Raw genomic sequence first — 15,626 nt, forward strand, 5'->3', positions numbered from 1 at the left:
AGATTGAAGTGCCATAGAATGGAGTGGCTTGCAGTATAATAGCACAGAATAAAGTTGAATAGAGTGGAGTGGCATAGAGTGGAGAGTATAGTGGAGTGGCATACAGTGGATTATCGCAGCGTTTAGTGGCATTTAGTAAATTGATGTAGAGTGGAGTGGCGTAGAGTGTAACAGCGTAGAGTGGAGTGGAGTGTGTTAATTGAAACAGATGTAGCCTGAAAATGTGTTAATGGATGTATTTGGAATATGGCAGCAATATACATTATAAGGTGTGAATGGTAATTTTTGTTAGTATGGGTGAATAGTGTAAATAGTGTTCAAGCTATGCATCTTTATAGTATAGTGCTGCAGTATACAGTGGTAGGTTTGCAGTATACTGTGGCACATAGGGAAGAGAAGTCAGTATGTGATTGTCTAATTACAGTGTTTACCAAAGTTAAAGGGCAACCATGTTGTTTTTGTCACAGTTTTGCTGCATTCTGCAGTCTGCAAGTTGCTGCATTCTGGGTTAGGTCCTAGATATAGGTAAATACTAGATTTTATTGTTGTTCTCTACCTATTACCTCTTTATTTAAGTGGTAAATAGTAGTAATAGGTGGCAAATCGTATTTAATATTTTATGTACATTGCATTAGGAGAACAGCACATTTTTTAGGAAGCCTGGTCATTTGTAGGTATTACAACGCTACTCTGTAGACATTCTGTGCATATTTAAATATATTAAAAATAGAAAATACACTTTAGTACACTGTATTCATACAATATGGTGTATTACAGTATATTTTGCATTGTTTAAGATTTTTATTTGGTATTGCAGTACTCCAGAGGTAGTATTATGGTACTCCATCCTTTTAAAATATATATATATATATACATATATATATATATATATATATATATATATATATATATATATATATATATATATATATATATATATATATATATATATATATATATATATATATATATATATATATATATATATATATATATACTTATAAATATTTTCCCTGCCTATTCCCACTTTACTAAAGTGGGACTAAGTGAGGAATAATACCAAAACGAATACTTAGCTAGATCTGAAGGCATAATGCAGAACACAGCCAAAATGCACCTAAAAAACAGCATGATTGCTTTAGCTTGTTAAAAGGTAGATATTAGCCAATCACTTATGACTTGTTATTGCTATGTACTGCAGTACTTCTGTAAAATACTGTGAAATACCACAAAGTGTTGCAAAAATTCAGTGACAACAGATATCACTAAGTTAAAATGCCTTATAAATTAAATAATACTTACCCTACTTATCAGTAGTACCCAAAAGGATCATCTGTATACCATAATGTCTAATCCAGCCAAATGTTATGTTAATTTGTTCAGCTGTTTTGATGCTCCATCCAAAACAAAAGGTCTATGTAAAATGTATGTGGGCTAAAACCTGTTTTGGGACCCCCCTTACCAATTCAAAGAATTCCTATCTCTGGTAACCCTAACTATAATACAGAGTGGTTACGTGGCTACCACCAATCTGTAATATATATACACACACATGTATAAACAGTATATTGGTGTTAGCCAGTAAGTAGTTATAGGTAGGACCTAGTTTCCATTGGAAAAGCGTGTTTTGACATACCTATATCTTTTGTGCCAGTTGACGAATCTTCATGAAATTTTCAAAAAAAGTATCATAGTAAGCCTTGTGCAAGAGAAGTTTCAGAGTGAGCCCTTAAGCTGAGGCCGAGACAAAGGGGACAAAAAAAAGTTTGTTTCCCCATTTTAATTTCCATAGGATGTGTAGTCAGACCTTCAGCCCGAGCAGCTGGACAGAATTACACCAAATTTGGCAGAAAGGTAGATGTTGTTACGCTGATTAATGTTTTTGTTAATCCGTTCAGAATTTTTTTTAGAAGTTTAAGAAGATCAAGTTAATGATATCTCTGGTCCGGAGCCTTCATGAAAAAGACACAGCTCTGATTGGCTGCCAACACTTCAGATAGGAAGTGCTGGCAACCATCCTGGGACTCGGCTGCACAGAGTCCCCCCTCAAAAATGTGAAAATATAGAAAATCGGACAGGGTAGGAATGCCCTGACCCCCAAGCAATGGCTTTGGGGTCCCTCTGGCACTGCATCACGCAAAAAAGCAAAAGCAATGCCAGCTCCCATAGGACGCAGAGAGCCAGCAGGGACCGCGGGGGCATTCAGACTCCCCCAGTAGTCCCCAACTTGAGATTCTGTGTTCCCCCCGTGGAACTGGGCACCCAGTATTATGGCCAAGCTCCGGGGTATGGGGTCCTTGGGACCAATATCGGCCCATGAAGGGGGCAACATGAACCCTTCCTTTATTAACAAATTAAAAATATAAAATAGATCTTTGTACTGGGGTGAATTTACAACATTGTTCTGCATTCTGTCCATCAATTGTTGTTTTTGCATTTGTCACCCAAAATGGGACGGGTATGTCCAGATGTGGGTTCCATGCTCTCCATACCACTGGAGTCAAGCTATCCTGCCTGATGAGGGCTGAAAGCCCTAAACTGGTCCTAGGATGTTTGTTTTCAGTCCATGGAGGACCTGGCCTGGCAGTTCAGGCTGAACTGTTCCCATTGAGTGCAGGGTCAACACTGATTTGCATGTGGCTGGGTCCAAACTGGAATGGCATGGTGAGCAGAACATTAGGCCCAGATCTCTGCACTGGGGAGAATGTATGACATTGTTCTGCATTCTGTCCATCAATTGTTGTTTTTGCATTTGGCACCACACAATCCGGTCCCACACAGACAGTTGCAAGTTTAGTAGTACAGCAGGAGGTAGAATGAGGTCCTATTACGGATGCGGTTGCTCTCCAAGTGTCACAACCCGTGAATCGGATACCACACTTAATGAGCATGCAGTTGACATGTTGCACGAGGGTAATCCAGCATGGTGGATGACAAGGGCCACACTGAGCCCTTCAACTGGTGAATCCACACATTACCAATGAGATGGTTGTGTTCCAAGGCCCCATGATGCAATGGCCACACTCCTTAGATGCTGGCACAGTTTGGGAGCTCTGCACAAGGCAATCCGGTCTCGAGGCACAATACTTAGTTCCATGCTCACACCGCACCACTGCATTCAGGATCCAGCAAACTGAGTAGGCGGTTGAAGGGGTACTGCTCCTCAGGTGAAAAAAGTAGATGGAGTACGTCCCGCATGGGAGGTCTTTGATGTTCCAGATACCTTCACAAAGAACAATGGGCAAGCCAACCAGCCCTTGAAGATCACACTTCAGCCGCCACACAGCAGCAGGTAGTTGTCCCAGGCCAGCCACTATTCACTGCACTGTCCCTTCAAATGGCAGTTTCCTCCTTTGGCAGTGTGCACCACACAGACCAGGATGCCTCATCCCACATCCACGCAAGTGTATCTCTGCCCTGCTGAAGTATGACTCCAGTAGATATACTGCAGTGTGCCTTTGAAGTTGGGGGTAGTTCAGAGGATTCCCCTTTGAACTACAGATATTTTCCCTAAATGTCCATCCTGTCTGTCTTGAAACATTAGAATGCATTCTACAGTGACGACTGGAGTCAAACTAAGAGGCACACAAAGAGTTTAGTGCAGAGAAATACCCACTCTAGAAGTGGGACTGCTAGTCTATTAATGACAAATCCACCTTTACCACAAGGGAGGATTTGTCATTGTGAATCCAATAATGGTAAGCAACTTGAGGCTCCTCCACTGTATCCACCATTGCAACTTAAAGTAATCTCAGCCAATCACCCATGCTAAACTATGGGGAGAGAAAATCTCATAGGTAGTGAAAACACAAATGGGGGTTCTTCACTACCTGGGCCTGGATCACACATGTACCTGCCCTGAATTCCACCTATCACTTGTTCCACCTCCCCTTCAGGGCTACTCCTAGGAGTGCCTTAGTGTTAGTGAAAGACACCCTCAGCATTGGTCAATGACTTAGACAGGCCAACCTGAGCATAACTGCAAATGCTCACACCCGGGCATGCAATGGCAGGCTTGAGACATGTTTGAAACCACCATGAGACTACTCCCTGCTGTAAGCTAAAACTGTAGTTTAAAAGTCATTCAGCAATTCTCCCATGTTGACCCATGGGAAGAGCAGAACTCCTAGATAGGGAAAGCCCACATGAGGATTATTCACTACCTGGGCAAGGAGAACACCTATGTACCTGCCCTGCCTTTCCCCTACCACTTGCCTCACCCTTCAGTGCTCACCGTCGGGGTATCCCACTGGTAGTGAATGGCCCACTCAGCTTTAGCTAATTGTTTAGAAGTGCCATCCTGAGCATAAGTGCACATGAGTACACACAGACTGTAATGGCAGGCATGGGACATGTTTGAACGGCTATTCTTGCGGCTGTCACAATCAATGATACAGCTCACCAGTAGCAAGTGCAGTACCTGCCCTGGGTATGTGGCATGATTATGCCTCATTTTCCCGCATGTTTTTTTATGCATGCCATTACAATGCAGTCATTATAACTACTGCGTTGAAACAATGCATGCCATTACTCCGCAAGTTGGAACAACAACTTGCTCTTGGTGGGGATGGGGGGGGGGATGCTGGATGTTGGAATAGTATCATTTACTATTCCAACTCTAGTCTGTGCAACAGAAGGGAAGGTGTTGGATTTTAAATCAAACAACTTCTGACCCCTATAGCAAGTCATTGTTCAAACTTGCAGAGTAATGGCATGCATTGTAACAACGTGGTCGTTGTGACAACCGCGTTGTAATGGCATGCAGGGTTCGGGTTTTGGGGTAAACTATGTTTACCATGTGGTATACCTCTTTACAGGGTTCTCAAAGGTACAGTGCCTAAACCAATCAGGTGAGCACCACATCCTAGCATGTGTAGGAGCGGCGGGTGCACTTTCCCACTGTATTACAGTGGGGAAAGTGCCCAAAGTCCCAAGGGCACGAAAAGAGAATCAGCAAAAGTCAGGAGGGAAAAAAAGTAAATGTTTACGGAAATCACCTAAGAAGGGCCATGTCTAACACCTGTTCTGATAGCCTCTTGTTTTCCGAACACCGGGCCTTTCACCCTCTTGCCATCCTCCAGCATCCTCCAGCATCCCTAATATCTTGTTTTATTTTTAATGTATCAAGTGATTCAGTAGAATAATTATCAAGCATTGTATGTCCGTGATCTGACCATTTCAAGCAACTCTTCAGTTTGGTATGTTATATTACATATATTCGTAAAGTACACCACCACCTGCAAGGGTACCCTGAAGCTGAGTAGGTGTATGTGCCTTGCCATGCCTGTGGTAGGCTAATTAATTGGAAAGCCATGCCTTCAGCTTCTTCTGGAATTCAGGAAGAGAGTGGAAGGCTCTGATGTGTAGAGCAACGTGGTCCCATGCTTTAGGAGGGATGTACGAAAATGCTCCTGATCCTCCTGAACTGGTTCTGTGTATGACTGGAATGTGTGTGAGTTTGAGTCCTTTGCAGTGGAGATGTCTGTGTGATTGGTGGAAGAAATCCAACTGCTAAGGTAAATGGGGCTTCATTTGAGTAGTGCCTTGAATGTGTGTGTGAGGACTTTGAATTGAATGTGTTTGCGTATCGGGAGCCAGTGTAGTTCTATGAGATGTAGAGTGATGTTAGTTCTGTGCAGGAGGATGAGGATGAGTTTGACCACTGAGTTCTGGATAGTTTGCAGTCTTTTAGTGAGTTGCTTGGTGATCCTGGTATAGAGACTGTAACCATAGTCCAACTTGCTGGTGACTAGGGCGTGAATGCCACTCAAAGGTCTTCCTCAGCATCTTCAGGGTGTGGAAACAGGACACAGTGACAGCACTGACTTGTGCAGTCATGTCCATTCTGCTATCACTGATTATTCTGAGCATCCGGACACCAGTTGGAGTCCAATGGTTAGGTGTTCTTGATGATTATCACTACTTTTGTCTTGTCGGTGTTGAGCTTGAGGCAGTTGACTTTCCTCCAGTTAGCGGCTTCGCTCATGCAGGTGGTGAGCATGTTTTTTGTGTTGGGGGTCTTGTCCAAGAGGGACAGTATGAGTTGTGTGTTGTCTGCCTAGGAGAGGATGTTGATGTTGTGTGCACATATGACATTGGCCAAAGGGGTAATGTATAATTGCAGAGGGTGGTGCTGATCAATGAACCTTGAGTGCAATCCACTCTTTAGTGATGTGACTTCTGAAAGCACTACTTTTAAAGCTACATGTGTCCCAACGTCATGTTGAATCTGTAAGTAATGTACCGGCATTTCAAATGCCTAGGCATTTCAAACTCACCCTGAAGTTGTTGAACTACATCATGAGATTAGATCTCCACAGGCACAACATTTAAACAGATACATCTAGTTTTTCTCTGCCATGTCTGATGCTCAATTGGAGTCAAACATTGTTTTCAACAGGCACACCTTCTTACGAAATGAGCATATGGGCATTGTTGCATCCTCTCTTTTTTACTTTCACTTTGCTCTGTTCTGATGTGATCCCCTTGATCTGGCCAGCATCCACAGTATTTCGCTTTCCAACCCCTTCCCTGAATGCCGATAGTCCCAAAAATATTTTTCAGAAAATGCCAAACCTTGAAGATTTCCGGATACTGTAGAAATGGGTAGACCTTTATCAATGAACTCCATTATGATTGAACATAGGAATACGGGGAACAACGTTTACAACACAACTTTTACAATGCACTACCTTTATAATGAAACTTTTACAACGCAACATCCATTACAACGCATGCCATTACAACGCAACCTTTACAACGCATGTCACTACAATGCATACCACTACAACGCATGTCATTACAACGCAGTCATTACAACGCATACCATTACAACGCATACACATAGTACCCTTACACTATCCAACACTTACCCTACTGTTACACCCACTGGAGTTAGAATAGTAATTTCTACCCCTACACTATCCAACACTTACCCTAATGTTGCACCCTCTGGAGTTAGAATTTTAATTTTTGCCCCTACACTATCCAACACTTACCCTATTGTTGCACCCCCTGGAGTTAGAATAGTAAATTTTACCCCGACACTATCCAATACTTACCATACATGCAATGTAATGGTATGCGTTGTAAAGGTAGTATGCGTTGTAGTGGAATGCGTTGTAAAGGTAGTTTTTAGAGATGCGTTGTAATGGCATGCGTTGTAATGGAATGCATTGTAATGGATGTTGCGCCGTAAAAAATGCGTTGTAAAGGTATGCGTTGTAAAAGTATGCGTTGTGAGGTCATACATCCTAGGAATACCATTCTCTGATCCTGTCTTTCTTTATTCACTCATTGCTGACATGCCATGCTTCCCTTAACTTCTTCCAGACCTGTCTATAAAATCTAATATTGCCCATGGGAGTAGATCCAATACACATATGAATTAAATACCTTAAAACTGTAGTATCTTTATCATTTTATAACTATCCCTCTCCGTAATCATTAACTTGAAGAGCACTCAAAATTTCAGTCACAGAACAACCCATTGACATTGCCTTATTGACAAAAAATATTTATTCAACTGTATACCTAACAGGCCAAAAACTTCCTGTTGTACTTGTGGGAGGCAATATCCCCACCTAATGCTACACCTTGCCATCTCTAAACCGTTGACACATCCGCCAATGAGATCCACTGTTTGGTTAAGTTTCAGTAAGTCATAAACTATTCATCTAATCTATAAAGTTGACCAAAGAGTCACCTCCAGGCAAGAACCAATCATGCATGCGTCCTTAATATTTTTGAGACAGTGCTCAGCAGTGAGAGTGCCGAGCCGATTTGCTATCCTCCCTTATTTCATTTATTATCCTTTACTGGTGCCATTCATAGTTCCTGCCACTTCGTTTGGTCCTTGGTAAGGGAACAATCATCATTCCTTGAATCCCATCCCTGACAGAAGGAAAAAGCTTCAGACCCCTTTCCCATTTCCCCCTCCTCTATCAGAGCCTGTACTACCTGGGTGTTTTTTCGGGTTGATGTACCATTATACCAAGGAGTGCCTGTGTACACTCTTTGACTATTAGTGACAATCTTTGCACGACCACTGGGTGGTGATTTGTTGGACATTGGAATGAAATAGTCCAGGCTAAGGGCTGCATTGATGAGGTGGAGGTGTTCAGAGTAAATTATCCTTTTTTTTTTTTTATTTTATTTTTTATTGAGCAGAGCAGAGGTCAGTGCAAGAAATACAAAAAAGTACCTATTTAACAAACATACTTCAGCAGGGATTATTATACACATCATCAGAATAAAATCAAGCACATGAGAAGAAACACAGCTAAAACCAAAGGACCAAGAACATTCAATTTCAGTTACACTTAAACAGTTTAGCAGCTTCAATAATTGACACACGGCTAGTGCAAAAAACTGAATACTCTCCTCCAATTGAACCTTTAACCTAAAGTGCTAAAGTGCTCAAGTGCTAAAGTGCATAAGTGCTAAAAAATTTTAAAGTGCAATCGTGCCGTATAATTTTTTTATTAAAGTGCTATATATATATATTTTTTTTTTTTGGTAAATAGTATTCGTTTCTATACCTCAGACCGTGTGTGTTCTTAGTATATTCTCGTGTGAAATGCTATGAGGTGGTGGTAGATGCACAAATAGGAAAATATTTCCAAATATTCATAAATTTTCTCGTGGACCCTACTCTTTTAGCATACGCCTCTTCAAATCTTTTCGTCCGTTGCATTTTATTTACCCATTTAAAATAAGATGGTACCTCCTCTGACCTCCAGTTTTGAAGGATTAGAGAACGGGCGACTAAAGTGCAGATTGCAGTGAAAGTTACTTCTGCACTGAGCAAATCCCTTCTCTTTGTTGAAATGCCAAACAAGGCTATTTCGGCTTCGGGTTCAATTACTTTATTTATGGCCCTGCTGATTGAAGAAAAGATCTTACACCAAAAATCGAACAGCTTTGGGCATGTGTAAAAAATGTGCAACCAATCACCCCCCTCATGAAGCTGACATCTAAAGCATTTGTTTTCTACTCCCAAAAAGCGTTTGCTTAATGCTTTAGGAGTGAGGTACGCCAGCCAACAGGATAGGAACGACATTCTTTTAAAATTGGCCGCTCTGAGAGACTTACGACCCACTTCTGAGATCCTTTCCCACTCCTGCCACGAGAAGGAACAGTTGGTTTCCAGGGATATTTTGGCCAGGATTCCGTCGACTAAAGGAGAAGCTTCCCCCTTCCTAAGGAATTTATACCAATTCCCTAATCCTGTTAATTTTACTTTGTATAGGGCAATAGCCAGTGGCATTTCCCCTGCCGGCACATTATATTTATGTATAAAATTTATGATTTGAAAAAATTCCAAAAACCCAGTTTTTAGTTTATTATCGGACCTGGCCAGAACCTCCTGCCAAGTAATGAGCCTCCCTGAAACAAAGAAGGCCCCCAAATCCCCAAAGCCTGTCTCCATCCATTTTTGAATTTTACTTGAGTGGATTTGAAGACCGAGGCTCTTGCACTCCTCTATTCTCAAATAGCGCAAACCACCCCCCACTTCCTGATTAAGAACGGACTGTAATCTTTTTATTATATCTCTAATGGTCTTATATCTGGTCTTCTTTGGTAACTTTGCTGTTTTTAAAAATATCGGAACCTGCGAGCCTGCCTCTTCGACCATTTTTTCATAAAAAAACATGTCAGGCTGTCTACTAGGTGCCAGTAAGCGAGCTGCAAACAAAATCCCTGACCATTGAGTCAATTTCCCTAAAATAGCGCAAATTGATTTTTAGTGGAACATTTAAAAAAAGAAAAACCAACAAAGGAAGGATCGACATTTTAATAAGTTCGACCCTGCCAATCAAAGTTAAGGGCAGTAAAGTCCATCTTTCCAGTAGAGTTCTAATTTTATTCCGAGTTGCTAGATAGTTCAAGCTATATAGTTGATCGAATTGATTGGAGACATAAATGCCTAGGTATCTGATGGGTTCGTTATTCAGTGCTTGTAATCTTAAATTGGATGTTAAAAAATTGCAGTCCGAATTCAGTACTAGCACCTCGGTTTTATTTTGGTTGATCTTGTAACCACCAATTTGTTCAAACTGATTAAACTCTTGGAGAGCATTATCAAAATTGAATTTATCGGGATGAAGGTATAAAATAATATCATCTGCGAATAATTTAACTTTTGACATTCCTTCTATAGGTGGCTTGATATTTGGGTTGCTGCGTATTCTTATTGCCAAGGGCTCAATAAAAAAGGTAAACAAGATAGGGGACATCGGACAGCCTTGCCTGGTGCCACGGTTGATGTTAATCACTCCTATCGAGTTGGCGTTAACTACCACTTTTGCCTGCGCATTCTGATATATGTTTTTTAACATGCTTATTATCATGTCTGGAAACCCAAATTTTAACAAACCAATAAAGAGTGCCTCCCAATTCACCAGGTCGAAAGCTTTTTCTGCATCAACCATTGAAATTAAAGTTGGAATTTTATTAACCGAAACAAAATCTAACGCCTGAATTAAAAACCCGGTGTTTGTTGACATGGACCTTCCTGAAACGAAACCTGACTGGTCAGAATGAATTAACGCCTGAGCAATTGGTGTAAACCGCTGTGCCCATATTTTCATAAGAATCTTAAAATCGGCATTAAGAAGACTGATCGGTCTATATGAATTGACATCCTTCTCGTTTTTTCCCTTTTTAACAAAACTAACAATAATGGACTCTTTAAAACTTGAAGGAACCGCGCCTCCCAATCGAACAAAATTAAATAACTTAACCAGAAAAGGGGTCAATTCTTTAACAAAAGTTTTGTAAAATTCGATTGGGAGCCCATCTGAGCCACACGCTTTTGCCCCAGCAATTAATCTCACTATTTCTGAAACTTCCGAAGCTAAAATTTCGCTCTTTAATTGTACGGATGATGGGCCAGATAAAATGGGGAGATTTACTTCGTCAAAATACTTATAGATACAATCAGGTCCAACCTCGTACGTTGTAGAGTATAACTTAGAATAATGGTCCAGAAATACCCGAGCTATGTCATTTTTTTCTCTAACAATATTTTGCGTTATTGGATCAATGAGCTCAATTATAGTGGCTTTCTCCTGTTTGGTTTTAGTTTGCCCTGCTAACATCTTTCCCACCATTTGTCTCTCCTCATAAACTCTCTGTTGGTACGTTCTAGAGCTATTTATTTCTTCAATTACAAAAAATTCTTTTAAGGCAGCCTTCGCCCTTGCCAATTGTAATGTCGCATCTTCCCTTCCCAAATTACTATTATTCATAGCATTAGCCACATTCTGGTGGAGGTTGTTAACCTTGTCCCGCCTTTCTTTCCTCTGAGCGGCTGTGCGTGCGATCATCTGACCTCGGATAGCTGCTTTAAACCCGCCCCAGACTGAGAAGATTTCTGCAGTGCCTTCATTTAGGTTAAAAAACTCTAATATCCAATCTTTTGTTAAGGTCACCCAGTTATTGTCTTGGAGGAGTAGACGATCCATCTGCCACCTGGAATAGGCCTCTCCTCCCCCTTCAATCACACACTCAAGTGATATTAAAGAGTGATCTGAGAAGGGGTTTATCCTTATAGAAGTATCTGACACCAACAATGATCGTGAATTAAGAAAGAAATCAATCCTCGAGGCCGTAAGGAATTGGTTAGAATGGCACGTAAATTCTGCCGCTAACGGATTACCATTTCTCCATTGGTCCACTAACTGATGTTCCTGCATTAGGGCTTCCAAAACTCTCCTAGTTTGTGGTTTCAACTCTTTTTTGTTTTTATTAGAGGTATCCTTTTTTAAATCTTGGATAAAATTAAAGTCCCCACCCAATACTAATTTTCCCGGGATCCCTCTAAGTAGCTCAGTAATCCTCATTAGTGGCGTGGTATCGTCACTTATCGGGCCATAATAGTTAACAAAATTTAAACACATCCCATTTAACTTGGCCTCTACCCAAATCCATCGCCCCATTGGATCTCTCTTAATTTGTCCAAACTCCCATGGAAGACTTCGACAGAAATATATGGCAACTCCTCTTTTAGCTAACCCTGCCGAGGCAAAGAAAGCATGGGAGAAACACCTGGGAAGATATAGTTTTGGACAATTTGATTTCAGATGGGTTTCTTGAAAAAATAAAACCTGTGGTGAACAGAAAGCCAACCACCTTATTAGAGCGCCGTATTTGGACTTATTCAGTATACCATTAACATTAATAGATAAGATATGACACTTATTATTCATTTTTATCTAGGTTTTTCAAATATCTCACTACACCAATTCTCACATTCTTTTAGTTCAATGCCTCTGTTACTGCTCTTTTTACTGCTACATTTTTTTACCCCCCTTAACCCTACCCCTGTCCTCCCCGGCCTCCACCCCCTAGAGGTGGACCCCCAAATTTCCCACACACTCCACCTCTTGCCCTCCCCAATTGCTTTGCGGGGTGCCATGGATCTGCACCCAGGTTGACCCCCCCCCCATGGTAAATATATTATAAACCATCTGGCTAGACTGTTAAATCATACAAACATTTTCATCTCCAACTAGAATTCTGGAGAAAAGAAAAAAAAAAAAAGACCCTCCACCAAACCATTTGACCGGAGCCAGTCGTTGACCCCACACCCGTCGCCAAATTATTGAGGCCCTGTCATCTCCTTGAGAAGCTCCTGAGCATCTTCTATGTTAGTAAACATATGGAACTTCCCCTTCACAAGGACACATAGTTTTGACTGTTGGGCAATCGATGCCTGTGCCCCTTGTGCCTTAAACAAAAAAAGTAGTTTGACGAATTCCTTTCGCCTCCGGGCAGCAGCTGCGGACATGTCTGGAAAGAATCTACAAGGCCATACAGCAAAAACAGTTCCCAGTGAACGAGACTTCTAACTGTAGATTCTTTCCAGACATGTCCGCAGCTGCTGCCCGGAGGCGAAAGGAATTCGTCAAACAGAGTAAATTATCCAGGGGTGTTATGTTCCCCAGGGATAGAGGTGAGCAGTGGGTTAGCACCGCTAAATAAAAGGGTATAGGGCGTATGGAGTCCCCCAGAACAATTAGTGGGCTATAAGGCGCTCACCTTTGTGCATATGGGCGAGCATGACTTTGTGTGTATGTAGGTTTGTGGGTCCTTGAGCACACACTAGTTTGTGTTTGTGCATGAGTATGTGTATGTGTAATTTACACTTCTTTAATGCACATTTATTCTCTCTCACCAGTTGAGCCTACCTGTTACCCTGCCTGTATGGCTGATGAAGACTGTAAACTGCCAGAGGGAGTGTGCGTGTGCAATTCAAGCATGCACCAAGGAGCACGTAAGTCTGGACTCTTCCACTTCATGTTCAATAAAAAGTAAATAAAGGGTGTAATAAATTAGGTTATTGTTTGAGGGGTGTGGAAGCTCCACTCAGGAAACAAACACAGTCCCTGTCAGGGGGAACCAATAAAGTCACTAAAGCAGTCAGGCTTAAGCTAGAGGCAATGTGTAAAGTATATGTGCAGTGCACAAACAGGAATACAGTCAAAACACCACATAGGAACAACGCCAAACTGATTTACAGTACTCATACATGCCAGACATCAAAAATCCAATAAGCAGAACTGAAGATATTGAATTGCAATGTTTTAGGTAAAAATAGCTGCAAAATCAGGAAGTGCGAACTCTGGGTATCTGGTCACGCTGGACTGTGACAATGTCACAAGTTCAAGACCACTTAGATGGAACGCAGGCTATACACAGGACCTAGTTTGGCCGCTAGGAGTTGTACCTTAAGTCCTGGTTGCTAGATTTGTGCAGTGGTGCTTTGTGAGGCCTCATGTTGCTCAGTGTTAGGACCGTTGTAGCTCTTAGTTGGGCAGTGAGGCGTTGTGGAGCTGCTCACCGCTCAGCATGAGTTCCAATGAAGCTGCCAGCTTCATTCATTCATTCAAACCCCCGGACTGACACGAGGCACGAGGGCCAGACCTGCGCTGCGGTAAGACGCTGTGTGGCGCGGCTGTGGCGAGTCTGAAGCAAGCTGCTGACTGAAAAGGTTCCTACCTCCGGTGAACACCTGCAGGTATACGGAGCTCCATAGACGGTCTGCTGCCCGAGCAAGAGGCGGAATGAGAGCGGCTGAGACGGACTGTGAGCGGCCTTTTTAAGGTGCTGGCAGGACTGGATCGGAAGACGAGAGCGCCTGGCTGCGCTAGTTCTGCCTGGTGAACTGCAGGAGTGAGAGATAAAAATAAAATTGAAGTGGCCAGATTGATTGCGGCTGCATACACTTTGAGGGATAGTGCAATTGGCCTGAAATGCGGATTTAAGAACTATCGCAAGTATAGAGCGTACTGGTATTCCATTTTGACCTGATGGGACCCGCGCAGAGAAACATTGATGAAGGGCGCTCCTAAATGCTCCTAAATTACATTGCTGTGAAGGTGTGGTGCAAACAGCGCGGGACAGTGTCAAAGAATAGTGCACCATACTGAATACTGACTGCACGGAGATGCGCAGGAGCGACTGCGGACTACTGGGAAGCAATAGTGAAGTGAAAACTCAGCCCTAGGTTGTTGGTCACGTTGGGGGGCTCTGATACTACCGCTAAGAATTAGACTGATTATACGAGTCATATTGTTTATTTTGCACATGTTTTAATCAGAATTTAAAAAAATGGTACTGTAATGAAACCCTAACCTTTTAATTGTGCAGGACCCCTGTATATTGTCCCGCTAGCGCTCGCAGCGCTTAATCCTCACTTTGCTTGCCGTTCTCCCTCGCCCAGCCGATTTAGGTGCTGGGGCAAGAGACAGCCGCCATCTTGGAGGAAGACAGGGCAGCGCGCTAGTCGCTGGCTGACTCCTGCCCTCCTCAGCTACCTATAAATGTGCACCGTGAGCAGACGGCGCAGCGGGCTGGCGCAGCGGGCGCGCCGGAACCGCGCCAAAGTCACGCCAAAGTCCTGCCCGTCTGCGCCCGTCCGCGACAAGCCGGGACTAGGGGCCACAACCCCTGCCCAAACCAATAGTAATGCTCCTAATACAAGCATTATAACCTACTCTAGTCATGAGTTGAGGGAGATCAAATACAAGGCGCCAATTAACATCCATGCCTGTGCTCGAGTGGGTCCAACAGAGACGTTGGGCCCATTCAGCTGTTATAACTGTAGATGGGAGAGCATTCCTAAACAAACTCATGTGACAATGAATACCCCCACAACCCCCCTTATTTGCATGTATTTGAATGTTAGATCTCTGCCCAAACACTCCACATACATTTGGGATTTTTTAAAGGAACACAAACCCGACCTGGCTTTTTTAACTGAAACATGGCTGGATGATCACAATACTCCAGATATAGCCACAGCCCTCCCTCCAGAATATAAGATTCTGAACGTGAATAGAATGAGGAAAAAGGGAGGAGGCGTCGCTCTTTTATTTAGAGACTTTCTCACTTGTAAGCAAGAGACCGACATACAAGTGGAAAACTGTGAAACTATGGCTTTTTCAGTGTCCTTAAACACTAATGTGTTATTTGGAGGAGTACTAATCTACAATCCTCCTGGCTGCACATTAAATTTCAGTACACAATTACTGGAGCAAATTATGCCAGTCTGTTTGAAGAATAAAAATATCCTCCTCCTCAGAAATTTTAACATACATTTTGATAAATGCAATAACCCC

At 42.3% G+C, this 15,626-nt stretch overlaps 1 protein-coding gene across 1 annotated transcript in view; it reads left to right on the plus strand.

The window, feature by feature from the left end:
* Positions 1-15,626, plus strand: part of LOC147733111 (uromodulin-like) — a 96,223-nt gene that overhangs the window by 15,703 nt on the left and 64,894 nt on the right. Inside the window, exon 4 of the mRNA XM_086957660.1 lies at positions 13,184-13,279. Within this exon, the coding sequence (XP_086813786.1) occupies positions 13,184-13,279 (96 nt within the window). The remainder of the gene's footprint in view (positions 1-13,183; positions 13,280-15,626) is intronic.

Source organism: Lissotriton vulgaris, chromosome 2_1 (assembly GCF_964263255.1).
Source record: "Lissotriton vulgaris chromosome 2_1, aLisVul1.2, whole genome shotgun sequence".
Classification (NCBI taxonomy): Eukaryota; Metazoa; Chordata; class Amphibia; order Caudata; family Salamandridae; genus Lissotriton; species Lissotriton vulgaris.